The sequence below is a fragment of the Mustela putorius genome, unplaced genomic scaffold, assembly GCF_011764305.1.
Source record: "Mustela putorius furo isolate JIRA1106 unplaced genomic scaffold, ASM1176430v1.1 tig00000139_pilon_pilon_pilon, whole genome shotgun sequence".
NCBI classification, from domain to species: Eukaryota; Metazoa; Chordata; class Mammalia; order Carnivora; family Mustelidae; genus Mustela; species Mustela putorius.
The window spans coordinates 9,388,476-9,413,431 of NW_025421293.1; the positions used below are offsets into that span (position 1 = coordinate 9,388,476).

At 52.7% G+C, this 24,956-nt stretch overlaps 2 protein-coding genes across 7 annotated transcripts; one reads left to right on the plus strand and one right to left on the minus strand.

The window, feature by feature from the left end:
- Positions 1-67: 67 nt before the first annotated feature.
- PTCD1 (pentatricopeptide repeat domain 1) lies at positions 68-20,647 on the plus strand. 2 transcript variants are annotated; one of them, XM_004774936.3, is made up of 9 exons: positions 68-158; positions 2,845-3,328; positions 6,076-6,216; positions 7,899-8,117; positions 10,437-10,538; positions 12,428-13,135; positions 14,186-14,302; positions 14,947-15,129; positions 17,033-20,647. In XM_004774936.3, exons 2-9 carry the CDS (start codon positions 2,867-2,869, stop codon positions 17,213-17,215), a joined length of 2,115 nt encoding a protein of 704 aa, XP_004774993.1. In that variant the 5' UTR covers positions 68-158; positions 2,845-2,866; the 3' UTR covers positions 17,216-20,647. The 2 variants fall into 2 exon arrangements, with proteins under 2 accessions (XP_004774993.1, XP_004774994.1); XM_004774937.3 differs by lacking the exon at positions 68-158 and adding an exon at positions 641-696.
- On the minus strand, positions 17,660-24,948 carry BUD31 (BUD31 homolog). Of its 5 annotated transcripts, none has more exons than XM_013047065.2 (6): positions 24,799-24,948; positions 23,653-23,775; positions 23,107-23,205; positions 19,738-19,860; positions 19,356-19,522; positions 17,660-17,903 (listed from the first exon to the last, which is right to left on the minus strand). In XM_013047065.2, exons 3-6 carry the CDS (start codon positions 23,198-23,200, stop codon positions 17,853-17,855), a joined length of 435 nt encoding a protein of 144 aa, XP_012902519.1. In that variant the 5' UTR covers positions 23,201-23,205; positions 23,653-23,775; positions 24,799-24,948; the 3' UTR covers positions 17,660-17,852. The 5 variants fall into 5 exon arrangements, with proteins under 5 accessions (XP_012902519.1, XP_012902516.1, XP_012902520.1 ...); XM_013047062.2 differs by having other exon boundaries at positions 23,107-23,227; XM_013047066.2 differs by having other exon boundaries at positions 23,648-23,775.
- Between the last annotated feature and the right edge of the window lie 8 nt (positions 24,949-24,956).

A 24,956-nucleotide genomic window follows, 5' to 3' on the forward strand; every position in this document is an offset into this window, starting at 1 on the left:
CGCCAGCCGAACTCCCGCCTCTCCTCGCGGCCCCCGGGTAACCCGCCTCCGCGCGCACGGGGCGGGGAGTTCGCGTCTCCGAGTGCGCCTGCGTGAAGTCGGCTGAGGCGCGCGCCTACCAGAAGGTCCTTGGGAAGGAGAACCTGGTCCGCCGCGAGGTGAGGCTGGAGCGGGACTGGGGGCCACGCGGCGCGGTGACGCGGAGCGGGACTGGGGGTGACATGGGAGCGGGAGTCCGGACAGGGAGTGTCGCAGCTGGGGTCGGACGTCTAGTGAGACAACCAAGGCTCCAGAGGCCAGTGTGGAGGGGGTCGGGCTGGCCAGAGCGCCCGGGGGAGCGTCTAGGGAGGGGCGGGTGCCCCAGAGGGGACAGCGGCGGCGCGTCTCTAATTCAGGAGTTATTAGCTTGGGCAGGTTGAGGAACTTGGGTAGGAAGAAAATTGCACCTTTAGTTTTCTCGGTGTGAAATGAGCATTTCCTTCCGTGACTGACGGAGTAGCGTTAACAGCGCCCTGAACTAAGTCGTGATTTTTTTTTTTTCTTTTTAAGATTTTATTTACTTATTTGTTAGAGCACAAGCAGGGAGAGCCGCAGGCAGAGGGAAAAGCAGGCTCCTCGCTGAGCAAGGAGCGAATGCGGGACTCGATCGCAGGACCCTGGACTCATACTCCGAGTGGAAGGCAGACGCTTAACCCAGTGAGCCACCCAGGCGTCCCTCAGTCGGGTTTCTAATGGTGATGAGTGTAAATTATGGTAGCTGTAGCAGCCACAAGCTGTTGTTTATATTAGCCACTGCGGTGACAGGATGGCAGGATCTTGGTATTAAAGCGCCAAAAAAGCAGCATGTGTACTTGTATAGGAGGTTTTGTTTTTTGTTGTTGTTGTTGTTTTTTTAACGTCTTGACACTTATTTCAATATCATTGGGGTTTTTTCTTGCAATACCGTGCATTTCATTTAACGCACTGAAGCACTTTATCTAGGGGCGTCTGGGTGGCTCAGTGGGTTAAGCCTCTCCGCCTTGGGCTTAGATCATGATCCCAGAGTCCTGGGATCAAGCCTCGCATTGGGATCTCTGCTCCGCAGGAAGTCTGTTCCTCCCTCTCTCTTTGCCTGCCTTTCTGCCTACTTGTGATCTCTGTCAAAAAAATATGAAATCTTTTTTTTAAAAAAAGAAGCACTTTATCTAATGTGGCTACTTGAAAATGTAAAATTAGACCTCTGAAGTGATTGCAGATTGATTAATAACTGAGGGTCAGGAAGGGGAGTAGCTTGCTGAGCATATTAGACAGCCTCTGTTGACCAGCACCCCACTGACACTAGTACAGAGGGCCCTTACCATTGCACATCTGGTGAGGCCTGCCACTCTAACAGAAATATAATATGAGCACATATGCAATTTTACTTTTTTTTTTTTTTTTTTTAAGATTTATTAACTTATTTGACAGAGAGAGAGAGCAAGCAGCAGAGAGAGAGGGAGAAGCAGATCTCAGGACCCCGGTATCGTGGTCTGAGCCTAAGACAGATGCTTAAATGACTGAGCCACCCAGGTTTTCCCTGATTTTTATTTTTATTTTTATTTTTTTTTAAGATTTTATTTATTTACTCAATAGAGAGATAGACCACAAGTAGGGAGAGCAGAAGAGAGAGGGAGAAGCTGAGCTCTCCATTACCCGGTGCCCCCTGATATTTTTTTATTAAAGAGTTTCAAGTATGCAGACCAGTAGAAATAGAATGCAAGCACATATATGATTTAAAATTTCCAAGTAGCTGCATTAAACAAAGCTTACAAATTGTGAAAACTAAAATTAAATTTTTTAGCCTGATATACCCCAAATTATCATTTTGATGTGTTGAAAGATTATTTTGTTTTTTGTTTGTTTTGTTTATTAAAAGATTTTATTTATTTATTTGACACAGAGACATCACAAGTAGGCAGAGAGGCAGACAGAGGGAGAGGGGGATGTGGGGCTCGATCCCAGGATCCTGAGATTGTGATCTGAGCCGAAGGCAGAGGCTTAACCCACTGGGCCACCCAGGTGCCCCAACATTATTGTGTTTAATTTACCTTCTTTTTTGGTATGAAATCTTTGAACTCTGGTGTGTGATTTATACTAAAAGCATATCTTCATTTTGACTAGACACATTTTAGGTGTTCAGTAGTGGCATGTGGCCAGTGGTTAGTGTATTAACAGCACAACTCTAGCCCGTTTATCCACAAATTTTGCAGAAAAGGCATGCTCGAGTTAACTTCCCTGTGCAGAGGCCCAGAATGTTTTTTGTGTTTTTTTTTCTCGTAACATATTAAAATAGCTACAATTTTTTAAATACTTGTTAAATGAGAGGTGCTAAAAACATCTCATTTGATCTTTATAACCTTGTGGTGAGGTTGGTGGGATCGTCCTCATCCTGTAGCTGAAGAAATCTAGGCACGGGAAGGTCAAGGAATGGGCCTAGTCACACGGCTCTGGCCAGGAGTCAAACTCAGCTCTCTCTAACTTCAGTGCCTGGTCTCCTAGATCATAGCTTAAGAATACCACTAGCTTTCGTCTGTTGAGTGGTTTACTTGCCAACACCGTGCCACATGCCATGTATTGGAGGCCTCATTCGATCATTGCTAAAGTGCTGTGTGGGTATTAGGTCCAGGTAACCCCAGTTCACAGGGCAGGAGACTGACCAGAATGGCGAGCGCCCAGGGACTCACGGACGGTTCTTTGGCAAGAATGAAATCTGAACCTAGGCATTCTAACCTTAGCACTCGGGCTTGTGGTCCCTTCTCTGTCTTCTTTCTGCCTTTCGGGACTACAGACCCCAGTAGTTTTCATTATGTTTCTGACCTGTGCCAGGCCCTGGAGGAGAAAGCCAGAGATGGACCTCGTGAGGTTGGCCCGGCTCTTCTCTGGACTCCGCCCCGTAGGACTGTCTGCCTTCCAGCACCTTAACCCTCTCGGAGCCACTTGCACAGGAGGCAGGGAGGGGCCTGCAGGGCTGAGGGCTGCGGGGCTGACTCGACCCTGCAGCAGCTCCCCCTCGCAGCTGCCTGTTGGCCAGGGGAACGGGAAGAGCTCAAGCAGCCTCGGCTCTGACCTGAGCCAGCCTGACCCCGTGGCCTCTCAGGAGGAGGAGGAAGAGAGCTTTGGGACCCTCTCCAACAAGTACTCCTCGAGGAAAATATTCCAAAAATCAACAGCCCAGTTGTATAACCTACGACTCAGGGAACAGAGTGCTGAAGACGAGGAAACGGAGCTGGAGCCAGAGATATGGCGGGGCCGCAGAAACACGCCTTACTGGTACTTCTTCCAGTGCAAACGCCTGATCAGGGAAGGGAAGGTGAGGGGACCTTGGGATTCCTGGTTCGACTTCCCTGGTAGCCCAGTATTTCGGAGGGGCTGCATTACCTTCCTGATCTCTAAGTATTTGGATGCTCAGGGCTCTTCTGTCTTCACTCACCCTGGGTGCTGTGCCGCGCGATCCACCAGCCACCTGACATTTGGGGGCCCCACTCCTTGTTGCAGTTTTCAAGTTAGTACCTTCAGCCCAGCCTTCCTGGTCTGTATCTCTAGCTACCTCACCAGCTCCCTTACACTCACCCATACGGGCCTGAAAGTTCGGTTCCCAGCCTTGTTTTCGCTGCACCGTCTTCATCTCACTGAATGGCCATCCTGTCATTCCATCCACTCAGGCCAGAAGCCTTCAGGCCGTCCCTAACTCTTCTCTTTCTCTCACCAGTGGGAGCTTCAAAATGTTGCCAGTCCTCACTTCTCACAGTGCTACCCCTGGAAGCCCAGGCCTCGCCTTATCCTCACCCCCTCATAGTTGCCACCGGGCTCCCTGCTGCCCTTACCCCCTCCTCCCAAGTCTGTGCAAAGCACAGAGCCACGCTGTTAAAGCAGATTATGTTACTCTGCCAGGACTCTTCCTTTTTTTTTCTTTTAAGATTTTATTTATTTATTTGACAGCAAATAGGCAGAGAGGGAGGCAGAGGGAGAGGGGGGAAGCAGGCTTCCCACTGAGCAGAGAGCCCAATGTGGGGCTCGATCCCAGACCCTGAGATCATGCCCTGAGCCGAAGGCAGAGGCTTAACCCGCTGAGCCACCCAGGTGCCCCCTTTCTAGGACTCTTAATGTGTTCGATGACACTGCTGTTCACTTTCCTAGGTGTTGATCATGACATTGCATCTGTGTTCAAAAATCTCTTAGAGGTGTGTGTTGAAAATCTGGGGAATGAATGATATAATGTCTGGAAATGTGCTTCAAAAAATTCATTTCAGGGGCCTGAGTCAGAGACGTGTCTGACTCTTGATTTCAGCTCAGGTCTTGATGTCAGGGTTGTGAGTTCGAGCCCCATGTTGGGCTCTAATTTTGGTGTGGAGCCTGGTTAAAAATAAGAAAATTCAGTTTGGAGCAGGAGTACAAGGTATAAATGAACAAGATTGGCCAGATTTTTATTTTTTTAAAATAAATTTATTTATTTATTTATTTATTTGACATAGAGAAAGAGAACACAGGCAGGGGAAGCTGCAGAGGGACTGGGAGAAGCAGGCTGTCCACAGGGAGCCGGACATGGGGCTTGATCCCAGGACCCTAGAATCATGACCCGAGCTGAAGACAGATGCTTAACAAACTGAGCCACCCAAGCACTCCATGGCCACGTTAATAACCATTGTAGTTATACTACTTTCTTTACTTTTGTGTATATGTGAACCATTCCATGGTTAAAAGTTGAGAAACAAATAGAAGCCAAAGCCCTCACAACAGCTTTTGAAGCCTGTAGGGTCTCCTTTTACCCCTCTTACCTCTCTACTCTTATGTCCTCTTCCCTCACAGTGCTACAGCCATCCCGGCCTCCTCTCTGCTTCTCCAACTCCAACTCCCAGGCACACTCCTGCCTCAGGGCCTTTGCACTGGCTATTTTCATAGACACTGTTGTTCTTCCCTCACCTCCTTCGGATTGTTGTTCTTCTGTCACCTTCTGGGTGAAGCTCTGCTTGACTGTAACATCTAAAACTGAATCTCACATCCCCTTCTTTTGGCACTTCTTCCTTTGTTTTTGTTTTAAAACCTAACACCAGGGCACCTGGGTGGCTCAGTTGGTTGGGCAACTGCCTTTGGCTTGGGTCATGATCCCTGAGGCCCAGGATTGAGTCCTGCATCAGGCTCCTGGCCCTGTGGGAGTCTGTTTCTCCCTCTGAATTTCTCCCCTCTCATTCTCTCTCTCTTTCTCAAATAAATAAAATCTTCAAAAACAAAAAATCTAACACCATTTGACACAGTATTTTTTTTTTTGTCTTAGTTTTCTCACTTGGTGTCTGTCTTTCCACACTAGAAGTTGTGTTCCACAAAGGAGCTCCCTCTTGTTCACAGCTGTATCCCTAGCAAATAGACCTTGCAGGATTCAGTCATTACTGGTTAAACCACTGGATGAAAAAGAAAATTAAGTTGTAAAGGGGTGAACCGAGGTTTTAAAGGGGACGGTGTAAAGAGTAGGGATGGGGTAGAGATGACTGTGGGCCAAAGGGATTTGCAGCCAGTGGAAGCTGGTCCCTTGGGGCTGCTGTCTTGTGCCACTGCAGGAGTCTGTTGCTATGAATGGCCCCCCTGCGATCGTGCAGCACAGTGGCCCTGAGTGTGCTCACCAGCCTTTGCAGAATGTGGTCTCCCATTCCCGCTTAGAACCAGAGGGCTGGCACTACGGATGGGGTCAGCCAGGAAGCAAGGGCAGGACAGATTCCAGGATTTGCAGAATTCACATTTTCTCAGGACTTACTGAGAGCCAGGCCCTGGCTCTACTGTAGGCCCACAAAGAGGCAAAGACATGGATGGCCCTGCCTTCAAGGAGTTCATCATCTGGCTGGAGGGAAGGCAGCCCTGGCAGTGGGGCCAAGAGCCTTCACAGGTGGTGGGAGTTCAGTGGGCTTTTCTTCCTGGCACAGGGACCCAGAGGCTGGTGGCAGAAGCCCAGGGCGGCTGTGTAGCTCCTGGGCAGGCCCAGGAGAGTCCCTCAGTCTCAGTCTTGCTCCCTCTGCTGAGGTTCTCAGAGGCTGCCCTGAGCCTCCTCCCATGTTCCCTTCCTCCCAGCTGGCCGAGGCCCTGGACCTGTTTGAGCGGCAGATGCTGAAGGAGGAGCGACTCCAGCCCCTCGAGTGCAACTACACGGTGCTGATCGGTGGCTGCGGGCGGGCAGGATACCTGAAGAAGGCCTTCCGGCTCTACAATGATGTAAGTGCGGGGTGTGTGTGTGTGTGTGTGTGTGTGTGTGTGCGCGCGCGCGCGCCCAGGGCCAGAAGGGGGAGGGCCAGGCTCCAGAGAGCCTGGGCTTCAGAGGCAGAGAGAGCTGGCTCGCATGGTAGGATGTCACGTGCGTGCATTACTGCAGCCAGACTAACCTCCTGGCCTCTGTTTCATCCTCTGTAAAGTGGAGGCGATCTTGGATGATTACATGACCTTCCTTGACCACAGCAGGCCCCACGCGCCCCCTTCCTTCTCCACCGCTGTCCTCGGTGTGTTCACATCCCCTCACCCCTGCTCCCCACACTGGACACACAGGAGCACTTGGCTTCCAAAGCTGGTCCTCTGAAAAGGAGCTTTTATTCCTCTTGGAAGATGGTTTCATTCTATAGTTGTCCACTTCTTGTGCTTATGGTTCTCAGAGCCAGGAAGCTATTTCCTCTGTGAGTTAGGAAAGAGCTTTGTCTAAGAAGATAGTAGGCTCTAGTAGGAGGGATCCCATCTTCTCTTGCTGCCAGGAACTGGGTTCCTCCTTCATCCCAGCAAGACTTCTTGTCATTTGCAATGCATTTGCTTGAGGCTGGATCATCTCTGGGTCTCTGGCTGGAAGCAAGGGGGAGGAATTGTGGTTACAAGTGATAAACTGACATATCTTCTAACAGACCTCATGAAACACTGTTGTGGAGAACAGCAGGGGCCTTCCTTGACCAGAAGAAAAGCATTCAGGTGCTAAGTGAGGGGGAGCTGGTGCCAGGGGGTGTTTCCCATGGTTCTCAGTTCACGGTGTGGTCTCGGTGCTTCTGCACATTTGGAGGATTCTTAAGTGACATGCTACCTGTCACCTCAGAGAAGCACAGTTCCCTCTTAAGTTATTCCCTCTTAAGTTATTGATAATCTGTTGCTTTTTTTTTTCTTCAATAAACTTTTTATTTTGGAACAATTTCAGATTTATACCAAAGCTGCAAAGTCAGTAAAGAAAGTTTTCAAATACCCATCACTTAGGTGATCTCTGTATTAGCACTTGGCTTTACAAGGAGCTTTCAGACTCCAGCTCGCTTGGGCACCCGGAGGGTTTGAGAAGCAGAGTGGAGGCCTCACCCTGTGGTTTGTGACTCTGCAGGGCCGGGGGACACGAGGTGTCCTGAGATGTGCTGCAGTGACATGCTCCTGGCCACTGCTGGTCTGGGGGCCACTCTCCTAGCTCTCCCTTGCAACAGCCTTTCAAGGTGTCGGTATCATCTGCATTTTCCCAGCAAGGAGCTCATTGGCCCGTGACCCCTCAGTTAGTAAAGTCTAGAGCTGGTCTGGATGGTCTCTCCCTGCCTTTTCCCGGACCGGATCCACTGTTTGGGTCTTAAGAGTCGGGGTGACCTGGGAGTATCAGGAGGACCCTGCTAAAAGCCTCTAGGGCCCACAGCGGGCTGGTGGCCGTGTTGAGGATGACTCTTTGGTGCGTCTGGATACAGTGTCCGTTTTCAGAGGCCCTCAGGCCAAGTCCGGGTCTGGGAGAAGGAGGCTCCGACACACCACTCAGCCCTGCCTTAGCACTGGCCCTGGTAATGGGCCTGTTTAATGCAGGAGCGGGGTCCTCTCTAGCTTTCCCTCCGTTCGGCTGTCACCTGTATGTGCAGCTGACCCCAGAGCCGCCTCCATGTGTCTTCCCATCTCCGCAGATGAAAAAGCGGGACCTGGAGCCATCAGATGCCACCTATACAGCCCTGTTCAACGTCTGCGCCGAGTCCCCCTGGAAGGACTCTGCTCTGCAGAGTGCCCTGAAGCTCCGGCAGCAGCTGCAGGCCCGAAACTTCCAGCTCAACTTGAAAACGTACCATGCACTGCTGAAGATGGCTGCCATGTGCGCAGACCTCAGGATGTGCCTTGATGTGTTCAAGGTGAGGGTACCCTGTGGGGGGCCGGTCTCACACGGCGGCGAATGTGAGGCTGTGGCTCTCTGTGTCCCTCACGGGGGGTTTCAGGGGCTGATAAGGAGTCGGCTCAGGTTCAGCAATGCTCAGAGGCCTCAGTCTGACAGATAAAGAGGCCCTGCCACTAGGATGGCAGTGGGTTGTGTGTGCTGTGACTTGTTATGTGGGATTTCTTGGTGCCGCAGTGAGGGGCGGGGCTTCATAGCGTGCCAAGGCCTCCTGCTCAGCGAGAGCAGTGGGAACAAAACTCCTTGGTTTCCAGGAGGTGCCAGGTTTGAGGGAAGCAGGGGAGGGGGACATGGGAGTGCTGAACAGGGGCCTGGCTGGGTCAGGGCTTTGGCCCTTGAGGGCCCTTTGGCCCAAAGCCTCTTTTTTCTTCTTTCTTTTTTTTTTTTTTTTTTTTAAATTTTATTGTTTTATTTGACAGAGAGAGAGAGACAAACCACAAGCAGGCAGAATGGCAGGCAGAGGGAGAGGGAGAAGCAGGCTCTCCACTGAGCCGGGAGCCCGATGTGGGGCTCGATCCCAGGACCCTGGGATCATTCCCTGAGCTGAAGGCAACCGCTTAACTGACTGAGCCACCCGGGCACCCCTCTTTTCTTTTTCCTTTTTTAAAATTGTGCTCTGTGTTGGAGCTTGGAGCTCGTTTGGGCCTTGAACTCTTAACTCTGAGATCAAGACCTGAGCTGAGATCAGGACCAGATGAGCCACCCATGTGCCCCCTGTGGCTTCTTTTATCGTCCAGCTGTAAGGAGGGTTTTTTATTCCCAGTTTCAGCGGAGACAGTGAGGGGGTTTAAGCAGGGAGGAGCATGAGCGGGCTGGTGGTTCTGCCCTCTCAGGGTGGGGAGGGAGACAAACATGAGGTAACACCTACAGGAAGGCTCTAGGTCCCCATGACCAAACCTCAGGAGAACCTCGCACGCCCTTGGCAGCTTTGTCTTCCCTCAGGCCCACGGGCAGACTTGCTGTCTGCTCTTAAGTTCTGTCTCACTTTTTCCACTGCTGACTGACGCATTTCCTCACTGCACGTAGTGAGGTTCCCCCCCTCCTCCCGGCAGGAGAGAGGACCTGATGAGCTGTCCAGGCACCACATGGTACATAGCAGCCTTTGACCAGACCCTGGGTTGGCTGCCTTGAGCTGGCAGGAGAGGCAGGATCATGGGGTCTCAAGCCTGGAGAGTTCCTTGAGAGAGATCCCTCCAAAGGGTGCCGTGTGAGAGGCAGGCAGTTGAAGCTTCCAGAAGAGGGCAGTGTGGTTGATAGGCCTCTGACCTGTCCAGAGATGCCACTGATATTTTATGCAGGTCACTCTGGCTGGTGGGGGAGGGGGACCAGTTAAGAGACAGCTGTGCCGGTCCAGGAGGAGGGAGCATGAACTAAAACCTCACTGAGAGGGGTGCCTGGGGGGCTCTGTCAGTTAAGCATCTGCCTTCAGCTCAGGTCAAGATCCCGGGGTCCTGGGATGGAGCCCTGTGTAGGGTTCCCTGCTCAGCAGGACGCCTGCTTTTCCCTCTCCCACTCTCCCTGCTTGTATTCTGTCTCTCTCTGTCTCTCTTTCTGTCAAATAAATAAACAAAATCTTAAAAAAACAAACAAACAAACAAAACCCACCTCACTGAGGTGGCAGGGTTGGCGACAGAGGTGGGGACCGGAGAGTGGCAGTGGCGGGGTAGTGTGGGAATAGCCACACTCACGAGACAGAGGAAGAGAGGCTCAAGGAGGAGCCCCCGAGGGGCTGAGAGGCGGAAGAACGTTTCAAGAAGGCCATGGCCAACCCTGACAGGTCCGAGGGAGGCCAGAGGTAACAAGTCCCTCGAGCACGTGCCGTGGACAGACCCCACAGTCTGTTGTGGGGCTGTTCCGGACACCCTCTGAGGTAGGTCATGCCCGTGACAGATGGGGCTGGGACCAGGGAGCTTCCTGCCTTGCCCACACTCCCAGGTGGGCAAAGCTGGGACTTGAAGCCAGCTCTTTGCGGTCCCAGTGTCTTGGGCACAGGGCCTAAAAGTGGCTGCTGGCATGGTCTTCGCAGAGGGGCTACCCAGAGATGATGCATCAGCCAGGAAGAGCAGCCTGGAAGGAGAGGAGAGGGGCAGGGAATGCAGGCGGAGTTGGACGCGTCTGCTCAGGAGCTGGTTCCCAGCCACTCTAGAGCCAGATTCAGGTCTCACCTGCCCCAGGTACACATCCTGGGCCTGCCCCAGGACTGTCTGCCCTGATTCAGACCCATCAGACCCTGGGCTCTGCCACAGGTTCTCATGGTAGCCTTCACTCCCTCCTCCAGGAGATCGTCCAGAAAGGACATGCAGTCACAGAGGAGACCTTCAGTTACCTGCTCATGGGCTGCATCCAGGACAAGAAGACAGGTTTCCGATATGCCCTGCAGGTCCGTCCCTCCCAGCTCTGCCTTCCTGCCTCTCCTGCTGCCCCCCTTCCCCTGTGCACCCGTGTCAGGCGCAAATGATGATCACATGTGCATTTGGGCACCTGTGGCTGCCCCATGCTGGGTGGATTTACGTTGGCAATATTTTGGCCTTTGCAAAGCACACTGCTGCCCACCGTTCTCCTGATGGCAGGGGGAGGAGGCCCTCGGAGGCGGCATGGCTGCCTCCAAGTGAGGGCACAGCCCACGCTCTTGGCCTTCGCCAAGGGGCCTTCTGGGCAGCTAGCTCAGATTAGCAAAGCTTACCGTCTTACTCAGAGTGGTTGTTGGGCCCTCCTCCCAATGGGCTGCCACTCACCATCTCTGCACGTGGGACCCAGGCGTCTGCATGTAGTCCTGGGAGGTTCTCCCGGGCATCAGAGTTGAGACACAGCTCTGATTCCACCTCAGATCCCCAGAGAGAATCCCCCCCCCTGCCCCCAGTCCTGTGGGGTGGCGGTATTAGCAACAGTACCACAGGTGGGAAGGACCATCTTAAAGTGGGCCCCACAGACTCGCAGCATCAGCCTCACTGATGCTGATGGGGGCTTGTCAGAAAATCAGGGTCTCAGCCCCACCGTGGTCCTGCTGTGTCTGGATTGGCATTTCAGCAAGACCCCCAAGTGGTTGACTCACGTGGAGGCTGAGCCCCAGTGATCTGGGACAGCCCTGGACGGATGCTTGCCTGTCTTCTGGAAGCAGTAGCTTTCTAGTGAAAATCAGCCAAGATCTTGATCTCTGTTCTAGAGCTGTTCTAGTTAGAAACAGTCTGTAATGCTGATAGCTGGTTTGTGTCGTGCACTTACTCAGCTGCTTAAACTAGGCCGCGTCAGCCGTGTTTCACAGACAAGGGAATTGAGGCTCACAGAGGTTAAGTAGCTGGCCCAAGGTCCGCAGTTATTAAGGAGAGCTGGGATTTGAACCGAGGTCCGTCTGACTCCTAGAGCCCGAATCCCCGCTAAGCCTCAGTTCCGCCCGTGTTTTCCCGTGAAGGTGCCTGCTGAGATCCCTGCCCTCCTTAAGACTCTGTCTGATGCTCAGCGGACCTTTTGCAGGCTATACCCACGTGGGCCTGACCAGCCCCTGCCTTGTCTGACGAGGACAGGAAGTCGGATGTGAGGTCTTGTCCCCCTGAATGTGGATGCCCTTGGAGCCCACAGACAAAGAATCCAGCGTGACCAGTGAGCCCTGTGTGGCATCTCCTGGCATCTTAGAAATGGTGTGGTCTGGGTGTCAGAGGGCCCTAGATGGGGTCAGAGCAGTCCTTTGTGGAGCGTATACAGTGCTAGGCACCGTGCTATGGGGTGAAAATGATTTCATCTCAGTAGGAGACAGGGCTTCTTGGGCGTCCAGTTTGGGAGGCGCTCTTCTTTGTTGAGCTCCCTTCCGCTGTGCCTGCCCTGTGCTCTCATCCTGCCCAGAGGCTGCATGAAGCAGAGCCCATAGTGGGAGCTCAGGAAGTGCTGCTGAATCCAGTTCTTGAGTCAGCCTAGACTCTTCCCGAACCTAGACTCTGTGATCATCCCTCCCCAGAGAAGTGCAGAGAAGGTGGGCAGAGACCCAGGGAGAGTCTGTTCCCAGTACAGGGGCCCCGGGAGAGGGCAGAGAGATGAAAGTGGAGAACAGTTTGGGGTGAGCTAGAGAGGAAAGGAGTAGCGCCCCCATGAGATCTCCCAGGGAGTCCTCAGATCCTTAGGATTCTTAGTTCTCTGGAGCCTGGCGTTGGGTTTGATGCTGTCCAGCTCCTTCCGGTGCCCCTTGCACTTACCGAGCAGTGGTTGACTCCCTGTGTCTGCTCTGCTGAAGGCTATTCTGGGAAGGTTCTCGGAGCCAAGCTTGTCTCTCTCCCGCAGGTGTGGAGGCAGATGCTGAGTCTGGGGCTCCAGCCGAGCCAGCATGGCTACAACCTACTCCTGGGGGCAGCTCGAGACTGTGGCTTGGGGGACCCGGAGGTGGCCTCAGCACTGCTCCTGAGGCCCAGGGAGGAGACGGTCATGCTCCAGCCCCTGGCACGTGGGTTTCGGGCAAGGAGGAGAGCCCGGGCCCGGGTGGGCGATGGCGTGTCAGTCAGGCTGCATGTGGAGGCCTTGGAGAGGCAACTGTTTCTGGAATCTTCTCAGGTGCTTGAGAGCCTGCCAGAGCCTCACGAAGCCAGAGCCCCCAGCAAGGCCCAGCCTGAGGTGGAAACAAACACAGAGCCGGACCACAAGGTGGCCCTCACTTCCTTGGCCCCAGAACCTTCTCTCTGCGGGCTGGAGGCTAACCTCCTGACCTTGGGACCAGTCTCCCCAGCCGTGGTCTCCTTTGGGACTGTGACCACCCCAGCTGACAGGCTGGCCTTGATGGGGGGCCTGGAGGGCTTCTTGGGCAAGATGGAAGAGCATGGGCTCCGACCCAACATCAAAACCCTCACGCTGCTGGCTGAGGTGGTGGCGCCTGGGAGTCCCTCAGAGTCCTCACTGCTGACCGTCCTGGACACGTACCAGGTGGAAGCCGACGTGACGTTCTTCAACACCCTGATGAGGAAGAAGAGCAAGTCTGGTGATCTGGAGGGGGCAAAGGTGAGGGGCTGGGAAGTAGGCACCAGGTGCAAGGCTGGGGCGCCTCCTCCTCCTCGCTCCTCAGACCTTCTGACTGCAGGACCTGGCTGCCCTGCAGGGCGCGTCACCCCTCCCTGCGGTAGTGAGCTGACAGACTAAAGCCTCCGTTCTGGGCCTGGGCTTGGTCAGAGCTGAGAGTGGAGGGGCAAAGCGGCTGGCTGCGCTGTCTGTCCTCACCGAGGAGCTCACAGATGAGTGTAGGCAGAGCCCAGACGTCCTCACACCGCCTGAGGAGCACAAGCCATGCAGGGGCCATGGGACCTGTGGCCTAAGAGCCTGGTGGCTCAGGAGTGTCCCCACCCTTCGGCCACAGTCCCCAACACAAATACACACACACACACACACTCCCCAACACACACACACACGCACACACACACACACACTGATACAGCCCTCTGTGTTAGATGCCGTTCGAAGAGCTTCCCACCTGTTCCTCACTCCACAAGGCTCTGGCAGTACGAGGCTACCCCCATTCTACAGATGGGCCATCACAGCCCTCATGCGATTTTGTCCATGTGTCTGTGTAATGGATCTTTGGTCAGAGCACTGAGCTGGGCTCCTGTGGGCAATCAGAGGTGACAGGGACACCGCCTCTGTCTTCAGGGCCTCAGTGGAGAGCACGCCTTCCTCTAGACTAGCCGAACACAACAGAGCCCCTCCCTGAGCCAGCCAGGCCACGAGGGCATCTTTTTCCTCACCCCCAAGCCCCCACAGGCTCAGCTCTGCGTCCCACGCTGTTGTTGGCCTTGCCTCGGGCCTCAGGGCAGGGGGCTGGCGTGGTGGAGATGGTTCGGAAGGCAGGGTGTCCTCGCAGAGCGGCTAAATTCTGGGGAGCTGGGTGCTTGCAAGCCAGCCTGAGCCCTCATCCAGTGTGGTCCCGGAGGGAGTGGTGAGGCTTCCGAGCAGAACTGTGCCCCCGAGGTCTCCAGCCAGCCACGGCCTTCAACTGAGAAGACTCCTGCCAGGCTTGGTGGGTCACAGCTTCCAGGGATGCCGTCTCTGTCCCCACAGGCGCTGCTGCCACTCCTGGCAAAGAGGGGCATTGTCCCCAACCTGCAGACCTTCTGCAACCTGGCCATCGGGTGCCACAGGCCAAGGGATGGTCTGCAGCTGCTTGCAGACATGAAGGTGAGTGGCTCCAGGCCTGGGGGGACCCATGGTGCTAACTAGGGGCGCTCGAGGAGAAAGCTGGGCCCTCCTGAACCCCCAGACCTCTGCACCCGGACAGCCCAAACAGTGTGCATGGGCCGGGGAGTGTGGGGTCATTCTAGCTTCAAGTGTAGAAAAGTCACTGGCCCAACTGGAGAGAAAGTAGACTCTGGTGAGTTGCTTCAGGATCTGGCATTGAAAACGGGGTGTTAGAGTCTTGAAGGAGGTTGCAGGGGGGTGAGGTGGTGGGGAGGAACAGGTTTTGGCCCCGACTCAGGAGGGGTGGGAGGCATGACTAGAGCAGGGGTGTTCCAGCATTCTGGGAGCAGGGATTGCAGTAAACCTGCAGGCAAGAGCCGAGGAGGTGGTCTTCTGCATGTGCTTTACTGCCTGGGTCTGCTGATCTCTGAGCAAGTTCTTCAGGCGGGAGAAGATAGGGTCCCTGGGGCTGGGAGGCATGGACCTACGGTGCAGGGCACGTGTGCTTTCCTTTTGGAGTGGGGTGTCCTTTTGGCCTGGTGGCTGGTCTGCAGAGCAGGCCTGAATGGTCTGACGCACCCAGAGGGCTGCTTTGTCTCAGTGGCTGCCGTCACCCCACTGATCGTATGTCTGTGCTGTTGCAGAAATCCCAGATGACCCCCAACACCCACATCTACAGCACCCTCATCAATGCGGCCCTCAAGAAACTGGACTACACCTATCTCATTGACATCTTGAAGGACATGAGGCAGAACAGGGTCCCTGTGAATGAGGTGGTCATCCGCCAGCTGGAGTTTGCCGCGCAGTACCCGCCCTCCTTTGATCGGGTGTGTGTGCCAGCCTCTCACTCGCCTGTCCTCTCTTTAACTGCCCTGCTTCCCCCTGCCCACGCCCCCAGATCTGGCCTCCCGGAGCTGGAACTCCCTTGCTTTAAGCTGTCAATGGCTTCCCTTAGGAGAAATCCCAAGTTCCTTAAACCACAGCCCATGAGTGCCTGTGGCCCACTCCATCTCTGGTCACTCTTTCTGGATTCACTGTCAGTCCCACTGGCCTTCTGTCATTTCTGTAGGACACAGCCTCTTCTGCCTTGGGGTTTTTGTATTCCCTCTGCCTTGAGTAGGCTGCCCGCTTCCTGTAACTGGCACCTCACCCTGTCGGTCTCAGCTTGGATGGCTCGTTCTCAGGGATGCCCTGCTGCTCCCTCCTGCCCCTCACATCCAGCGCTGTTCCTTTTCGCTGTGTCTCACAGCCAGCAATTACACCTGCACAGGTGACTGTCCCCTTCACAAAACCCATAAGCCCCTGGAGCTGGAGACTGACCGCCTTGCCCACCTGGCTCCCCGGTACCTGCCCATTGCCTGGTGCCCCATATAGACTGTTGTTCGTCCAGTGAATGGGGATGGCAGCCAGGCTGTGATAGAGTCTGCTTTGTAACGGCCACTTCTCTCCCTGTTGTGCTGAGGATCGCAAGCTGGGGGGGTTCGGATGCAGGGCCCATGGGAGTGCCCCATGCTGAGTGCCCCCAGGGCAGCTGTGGCCTGTGGGAACACCATCCCCATAGTGGGGAGGGAGAGGCGCAGGGACACACCAGGTATGGCGTCAGGGACAACTGTGCAGGGGCAACGCATGAGGGCCATTTTGGGGGCTCAGTCAGAACCTGGGAGACAGCAGCAGAGCGTACGCCAGGCAGAGGGCATAACTGGGCATCTGAGCAGCTAGCGGTTAGTCTTGCCTTACTGGTTCTTCGGGGGTCTTCGTGTGTTCTGGATTCTCATGTTTTGTTCCACGTTGCAAGTATCTTCTGGGTAGTGGACTTGGCCCCACTCCATGGTGCAGTGTTCTGAGGGCATCATCTCAGGTTCAGTCCAGATACCAGCCTACCGCAGGCCTAAAGCTTACTGGATTTAGACTACACTCCTGTTCCCTTAGGACAGGGACTTATTTCTGTCTGTCCCTGTCGAGTTTTTGTTTTATGTACTTTCAGGCTGGATTAGGTACATACAACTTCTGGAATTCTTAAACCTTTTGAATCCAGCTGTTTGTCCACGTGTGCTAAGTGTTTATCTTCAATATATTTTTGGCTGCTTTTTTTTTCCTACGCATTTCTTTACCAGCTTTTTTTTTTTTAAAGATTGTTTTTATTTATTTACTTGACAAACAGATCACAAGTAGGCAGAGAGGCAGGCAGAGAGAGAGAAGAGGAAGCCTGCTCCCCACTGAGCAGAGAACCTGATGTGGGGCTCGATCCCAGGCCCCTGGGATCATGACCCGAGCCCGAAGGCAGAGGCTTCAACCCACTGAGCCACCCAGCTGCCCCATCTTTACCAGCTTTCTTTTAGCATCTGCTGAGCCTCTCGTTCCCTCCATTTCTTCCCCCGTCTCGAGACCACTGCAGCAGGGCTGAGGGGACACAGGGGAGGCGCTCATGCTATGGAGGCAGTGATAGCACCCAGCGATTCTAGCTTGGGGGGTCAGGGGGCCATCCCTGGGTGTAGTGCAGCAGCACCAACGTCGAGAGACAGCAGATGGGAATGTGGTCTGCCCCACAGCAGCTGTTTCTCAACAGTAGGTGACTTGAGTATCCATAGTTTTCCTGCCCTCCCCCCTTAACCACCTAGAAATGAGAACAGCTTCCCTGAGACCTGAGCCGGGTGCCATGGTTTGGGATGAGCCATAGGTTGCATGCAGTGACTACAGGCTCCTCTGAACCCCATGCTTTTCCATTTACAGTACAAAGGCAAAAACACCTACTTGGAGAAGATTGATGGCTTCCGAGCTTATTATAAGCAGTGGCTGAAAGTGATGCCAGCAGAGGAAACCCCCCACCCGTGGCAGAAGTTCCGGACCAAACACCAGGGGGACCAAGACCGCATCACAGAAGCCGATGTGGACGGAGGCCTCGGAGGCAGGTGATGGGAGGCGCTGGGTCTCCATCAGAGCTGGGACGAAGGGCGTGTTGTTTACGGAGCCCCTTGGGAGCCCCAGGAGCCTTTCCGCATCAGGCCTGTGCATGTCCTCATGTGGCCTCAAGCCTGAGGAAGGATCTAGCGCGGAGTGAGCGCGGCAGCGTTTTGCAGGCGTTAGTATATGAGGACACGCGCTGGGCCCAGGGTGCCTGACGAGTACATGGCAGGTCCGAGAGCGGCCTGGCCCACCTTAACAGACTGTCTCTGGTTATCCTCGTCTGGGAGGTGGCCATCCCCACAGTGATGAGGAAAGTGAACTTGCTCACAGTCACACAGCATCTACAAGGTAGAGTCAGGATGGAGGCCCGAGGGGACCAGTTTCTAGGGCCTGGCGCTCGTGCACTGGGGTCCACAGACTGCTGGCTCTTGGAAAGAATAAATGCTGGACCCAGAAGGTTTAAAAATTTTATTTCTACAAATCACAGCTGAGAAACACCAAAGCCTTTACACGTAGAGACCGTGCTCCAACTCAGACCAGGAGCACTGCTCTGCGAGAAGAGCTGCTCCCAGGAAAGGGGGTGGCGCGACAGGCAGAAACCCATGAAGTCCAAAGTTCAGGGTGGAGGGGTCAGGGCCTGAGGGCCTCAGCCGGAGCAGCCCCGGCAGCCGCAGTGTGTGCACTCGATGATTCGGCCCTGAAACAGAGGACAGCGGAGATGCTACACTCCTGCCATGGGCCACCCCCCACCTCCACCCCCAACAAGGTGGCCACCAGACTTCACTGTCTACAGGACACTCCTCACAAAGCCTTCTGTGACAGATGCCGACACTGAAGCTACACCTCTGTGCATTTAATTTATGCAGTCACTGTATGTACAAGCCCCCAGAAAAGTCTGTGAATGACTCTTGTTCCGTGAAGTGAGCATGAGCTACCCTGCAGTGAGCTGGAAGTGGGTCCGCTACTGCCCACGGGGCTCAGGGTCTCTGGGCTGGGGAATGTTCTAGTAGAGGCACAGGGGCAGAGGATGTGCACTGGAATCTGAATGGCAGGAGAAGAGTCTTGTCCACTGGGCCGGGTGTGCCCGGATGTCCGGCTGAGGGCCGGCCCAACAGAAGGGCCTAGAGCAGTGGTTTATATATATTTTCCTTTGTTCTGTTTTTTTGGAGGAGTAAGACCCTTCACTAAATGCACAAGATAGGATGGTGACAAAAGCGGGCTCTCCTCTGGCCACAGGGCTGGGGCAACACCCCTGATCAAATGCCACTGTAGAATCCCAGGGTGAGGGGGGTGTGGTGGCTTCTGCCACTCTACCACCTCCCCCTGCCCCCACCTGAAAATCAGCACCCCGATTCTTCAGGGGAGAATCTGATGTCCTTGGGCCCTCATTTGATGTCCACTCCTCCCTGACTTCACAGACGATTCTGGGAGACAGAGCTGCCTGCTGAGGTAAAGCCCTTGGCCCAGAGCTCTACAAACTAGAACTGGTCTGCAAGGGGCTGGTGATGAGGCACCTGTGTGAAAGGTGGCCACCGGGGAGGTGGGCAGCCCGGCCTGACCGCCCGGCTTGGCCCACCATGGGCCAAGGGGCTGCCCTCAAAGGCCACCACAGCCAATGTCCTAGGAACCGCCTCCCTCCCCCCGCACTTCCACTTCAGAGAGGCTGACGCTGTCAGCTCAGCGGCTGCATACCAGCACCGTTCCTGAGCTGCCCAGTCAAGTTTTAGAACAAAGTTCTGACAGAAGAAATATGATGTAATACCTCTGAGGAGGAGGCCTGGAGAAAAGCGTGCCTGGGGAGAGGATGCGAGGGGAAGGGCAGGAGTGCCTGCTGACCGGCCTGAGCTCCCCCGACTCGGCCCTCCCCACCACTTTGGGGGCAGGTGTCCTCACCCCCAATTTCTATGTGAGGACGGAATTCAGTAACTTGCCCAAGGGTGCAATGGAGTTGGCCCCCAGACCTAACACGTGGCAGCTGCCACACTGCCTGGCATGGACCACACAGGAGAGGGACTCACGCCCTGGGGCATGGCCAGCAGGACAGCCAGCAAAATCATGTTCAGTCCCTTGCTATCACTTAGGGCAGACTTCGGGACTGAAAAAGTGACCTCAAACGCGAGCATCAGCCATTACGGGGTAGAGACGTTACCACTTCCAGCTTGCTTTTGGGGACCCGGCAAATGCAGTTTGTTCCAAAATTGGTGTCCCGGGTCTGAATGCAGCGCAGACAGCATAAGTTCTCATAGCCCTGCTTCTTCCATTTTGCTATCAGATTTTTATCTGCGTAGCCTTCTTTAATGCAATATTCGTAGAGTTCTGTCAAGAAGGGAAAGGGCGTCAGACCGTGGGATCACAAAGCTGCCCCAGCCCATCACTACTCTTCACCAAAAAGACTGTTGAGCCAACGCTGACCCCTCCCCACATTTTTTACCAATAAGAAAACTGACAATTGCTGAGGTTCCAAGAACGGGAACCATTAAGTAAATGTGAAAGCTACTCAAGCTGGTGAGCCGAGAAATTGAGTTCATTACCTCTGCTTATGGCTTTCCTCTTGTAAAAGAGGTCAAAAATATACCGCGTTTTTTGGTGATGGATCCTGAAGATAGGCCACAGAGATTCCACTTTCCTCTTTCCCTCGTGAGGTTCTGTTTCAGCTGCGGAGAAAAAGGTGTGTGTTTGTTTTCTTGTGGCAGGCAGTGGTCACTGCACAGGACACAGGTTGTTTTTCTTTTTGTTTTCTTGTAAGTAGGGATAAAGTATCAATCCTACTTTATACCCTCTAGCTTGACTATCATCAAAAAGACAGTCACAAGGGTTGAGGATGCAGGGAAATTGAACCATAGGCGGCTGGTGGAAATGTAACATGGTACAGCCTCTCTGGGAGACAGTCTGGCTCTTCCTCAGGAAGTTAATGTTGCAATATGCCCTAGCGGATCTCCTGCTGGGTATACAGCCCAGAGAACTGAAAACACACGTGCCCACAAAAACTCTCCTATGAACGTGCAAACAGCAGTATTCACAACAGCCTGAAAGCAGAAACAATCCTGGTGTCCATCAGCTGATACAATGGATAAACACCGCCCCCCCGCGCCAAAAACGGAGCGTCATCCAGCCAGAAAAAGAAACGACCCGCTACAACACGGATGAACCTTGAGAATGTGATGCCCAGTCAAAGAAACTAGTTCTCAAAGCCCACCTACTAGATGACAGCCTACGGGGACAGAATGTGGATGAGTAGTTGCCTCAGTCTGGGACAGCTGGGGGGATGGGGGAAGGGGCTGACTACCAAAGGGTGCAGTGTTTCTTCAGGAGGTAAGGGTTGCCTGACTCCAAAAACACTGAACACCCCCCAACACCGTAAGGGCACATTTTACAGAACAGGACTTCTATCTCAATAGAGCTGTGACTTGAAAAAAGATAAAGTAAGCCACGTGATTTGAACAGGACTGTCTGAAGTGCAATTCTTTCTGTTAGCAGCTACAAGTTGATCTTTGCCTGCTATCTCCACTACCTCCACTCAGTTTTTACAGCAGGGGAGAAACGGAAGGAGTGGTCAAGGAGACTGTACCTCCATTCCTCCAACTTTGGGGCCATGCTACTACTTGGGGTGTGGAGTTCAGCTCCACACACAGGATTCTGTCATCCAGGCAAAAGGCAGGTGTTGCGGACTGAGCAAGTACAGCCTGTGTGGGCTGAAGGCAGAGCAGCTCTGGGGCGGTGTTCCAGGACAGGGAGGTGGACTGGCCCCCAGGAGTAAGTGGTAAAGGCCACAAAAAAGACCATGCAGAAGGGGACGTGGGGGCTGACATTTTATACAGGTGCTCAAAGAAGGCACAACGGGGCATCTGATCAGAGACCGTAAGAAACAAAGGGGGTGCTGGGCGAAATGGGGGAAGGGGGTCACATGAGCAAGCTTCCAGTTATAAGTCCTGGGAAATGGTGACAACAATTTACAGTACCGTATGGTATATTTGTAAGCTGCTAAGAAAGTAAGCCTTAAAAGCTCTCACAAGAAAAAAAAAACTGTAAGATAATGAATCTTAAATTATTGTTAATCTTTTCATAATACATATCAAATGGCATACAGCTAAAACATACAGTGTTTTATGTCAGCTAGATCTCAATTCAAAAGGTAGGGGGCAAACATGCTTATAGGGCAACTGGAAACAGAGCCTCCCTCCCAGTGCTTTTGTCATTTCTCAATCTTTAAATCAGAGCAGCACTCCCATTTTGGACCCATTTTCACAAGACCAAGTGAACATTCTTGGATGTTGTTTTATACAGGTCTGCACACAAAGTGGAACACAAAGTGGAAAACTAGAGGTACACGTGTCCTGGCATGGACTAGATTTAGTTTTTTGCCACTTGGCTAATGCCAAAAACTTCAAAAGAAATGGCCCATTAACTTCAAAACCTCAGCAACAATTCTTTTAAAGTGTTATTCTTTAAAATTAATCTAGCTAAATGTTGGGTGCCTGGGTGGCTCAGTGGGTTAAGCCTCTGCCTTCGGCTCAGGTCATGATCCCAGAGTCCTGGGATCAAGGCCCACATTGGGCTCTGCTCAGCAGGGAGCCTGCTTCCCTCTCTCTCTGCCTGCCTCTCTGCCTACTTGTGATCTGTCAAATTAATAAATAAAATCTTTAAAAAAAAAAATCTAGCTAAATGTTCATTATGCAAGTGTTTATGCTTGATTTTTTTTTTTTTAAGATTTTATTTATTTAATTGACAGAGAGATCACAAGCAGGCAGAGAGAGAGAGAGGAGGAAGCAGGCTCCCCGCCAAGCAGAAAGCCCAACGCGGGGCTCGATCCCAGGACCCTGGGATCATGACCTGAGCCGAAGACAGAGGCTTAACCCACTGAGCCACCCAGGCGCCCCTATGCTTGATCTTTAATTAGTTTAAAATTCTTACAAAAGCAACCATTTAGGGGCGCCTGGGTGGCTAAATCAGTTGAGTGTCTGACTCTTGATTTCAGCTCAGGTCATGATCTCAGGGTTGGAAGATTGAGCCATCAATCGGACTCTGCGCTGGATGTGGAACTTGCTTAAGATTCTCTCTCCCTCTGAGCCCCTAGGCCCCGTGCTCACTGTCTCTTAAAAACATTATTAGGGGTGCCTGGGTGGCTCTGTTGGCTGGGCGTCTGCCTTCAGCTCAGGTCACAATCCCAAGGTCCTGGGATCGAGTCCCATGCTGGGCTCCTTGTTTGATAGGGAGCCTGCTTCTCCCTCTGCCTGCCACTCCACCTGCTTGTGCTCTATCTCTCTGACAAATAAATAAATACCTTAAAGAAAAAACAACAATTTTTTTTTTTGGAAAAGCAATTGAGTAAGTGGCCACACTGTGATCACAAAGGCCAACAGATGCTCATGGCTTCAGATAAGATTTCTAAAAACACACGATACTGATTCATTAAGTTCAGGATCATACAGCATTTTGAGGGAGCTGAAGGTGGCACATTCTGGAAAACCAGCAGATAATGCAAAAACAAAGTGATGAAACCTGTCAGAGAGATGCAAGAAAAATCTGGATAAAACTCTTACAGAAAATGTGAACATGAAAAAGAACAGGATTTTCCAAGTAAATATATTCTGTAAGACTCTAAATGTGTACCTAACCAAAACAGTAAATAATTAGAGGTAGACTACTCGATCTTTATTCTCGAAGATTTCTGTATCAAAGTTGGCCCTAAAACGTCTTTGAGGACCTTTTCATTAATGCTATCTTATTTTCTAGAATTCCTAATATTCCTGAGTTAATAAGCAAACAAAACAGATCAGTGTCTAGGGGCCACAGTGGGGCTGTCTCTTCCAATATGATACTTGCATTTCTGCCTGCCCCTGGACACATCAAAGCCTGTGACTCTTAGACGCCGTTCACCCAGTTAGAAACTCCGCACTTACCTTCTCTCATCTTTTGATCTAATTCATCCAGCGTTGGTTCGATCAACTCCCAACCATCTGGGGGAGCTTTCCGACTCCTTTTCACTTTGGGCATTTTTTCTACAAGATAATTTGCGAAGAACTGGAGGAGGAAAATTAAATGGATTTCTTTCTGAACTTGAAATCCCCAAAGGCCTTCACCAGCCACCCTTTTGGTGCACATTCCCTTCCCTAATCTGTTTCCTCATCCATAAAATGGGAATACTAGAAATTACATAGAGGTCCATTGTGAAGATTTCATTATAATTACATGGAACATGCCTGCATTAAATGTGTTTAGTAGATTTTTCCCATTACCTTTAATATCATCTATGAGCCTAGCCTAGCCTTGGGAATAAAGAACAAACAACAAGACACAACTTCTGTCATTGGAAAGATGACATTCTAGCAAGGAAACAGAAAGTAAGAAAGTAATTATAATACAGAGTGAGAAGGCCTATGGCTGGGAGAGCCGAGAGACCGGGGGTTTAAAAAAGAAAAAGATGGTATGAAGCGAAAGTACCTTACCGTCTCTTCCCAAGAAGTCTAACAGAAAGACCTCTGGTCTCTTCAGTTACAGGCTTAGGTTCCTGACCAACTCTACCAATTACTCTGTGACTCTGAGGAGATCCCTTCCCTTTCAGGTCTTGTCTGTAAAATGAGAGGAGTGAATTAGCTGGATTGCAGAGTCTTTGAAACACCCCTCCAAACAAACAAACAAAACCCTTCATAAAAGCAAGGCAGATAAAGCCCTTATAATTGGCCAGCACAAATATACAAACATTTTTCAAACCACATAGCATTCCCTAGCTGGCCAAGAAGATACAGGTTAATTATCTCCTATTTTGAAGCACAGCAGACTCCTCTCTCCCAAACAACCAGTCCCTCCCTTCCGTGGGGTGCTGGACAGTTTACAAAGTCCTCCCCGCAGGCATACAAACATCCCCTGGTTCCTTTCATGAAATCTCCATTAGCAACCTTACAGGTGAGGAATGAAACTTCTAGAGGTAAAGCCAGGGTCGCAAAAGCTGAGACCGGGCAGAGTACGATTCTGATGGGGAGGCTCCAGACTCGCTAATCAGTGGTCTTTGCACAGGTCTCCCCTATGCTGAAGCTAGAGATGGCCACAATCTGGACCCTGCCCCAGCGCGCACTGGCCGGGAAGACAAAGATATGGGATGAGCACTTTGCTACGACCCAAGGAAATTCGTGAGCCCTGGTCCATGTGTTACCCAGCGGAGGTAACAGGTAGGAAGCAACCGGATCAAGAGGTGTCGGGTGGTGTAAGAGGTGGCAGCGCTCGGGAGAAGAAACGAGCAGAAAGGTTTTCGGAGCGAGGGAGGGAAAACGTTGACAGTGGGGATCGTAGGAGAAGGCTCCTAGGGACGACGGCATCTGAACCGGGCTTACAAGAACAAACAGTATTTAGACAGAAGGCGTTCTCAGCAGAGAAAAGAGCAGGAGAAGCGGGAACCCAGAAAACCCCAAATCTCCCATTCTCTGGGCAGAACGAACGAGGCGCCACCCCCTCTCGGGAACTCACTCTAACCTTCCGCTCCAGAGGCCCGAACCCACCGCCAGCCAGCCGCTCTGATCGCTGCTGGGCCAGTGCAGACCTCCAGTTCCTGGCCCTAACCGTTACCAAGGTACCGGAGAACAGAGAAAAATGCTCACCCGAAACACCGTCACCCTCACCCTCCACCTCTCTACAGACGGCTTCCGCTTCCCAGGTGATGTCTCCAGGGTGAGGTCCTCGCGGAGCCCCGCCCCACCTCGCGCGGAGATTGCGTCATCTTAGGTGTCCGCAGTTTTGCCTGTATAGAATTTTACAG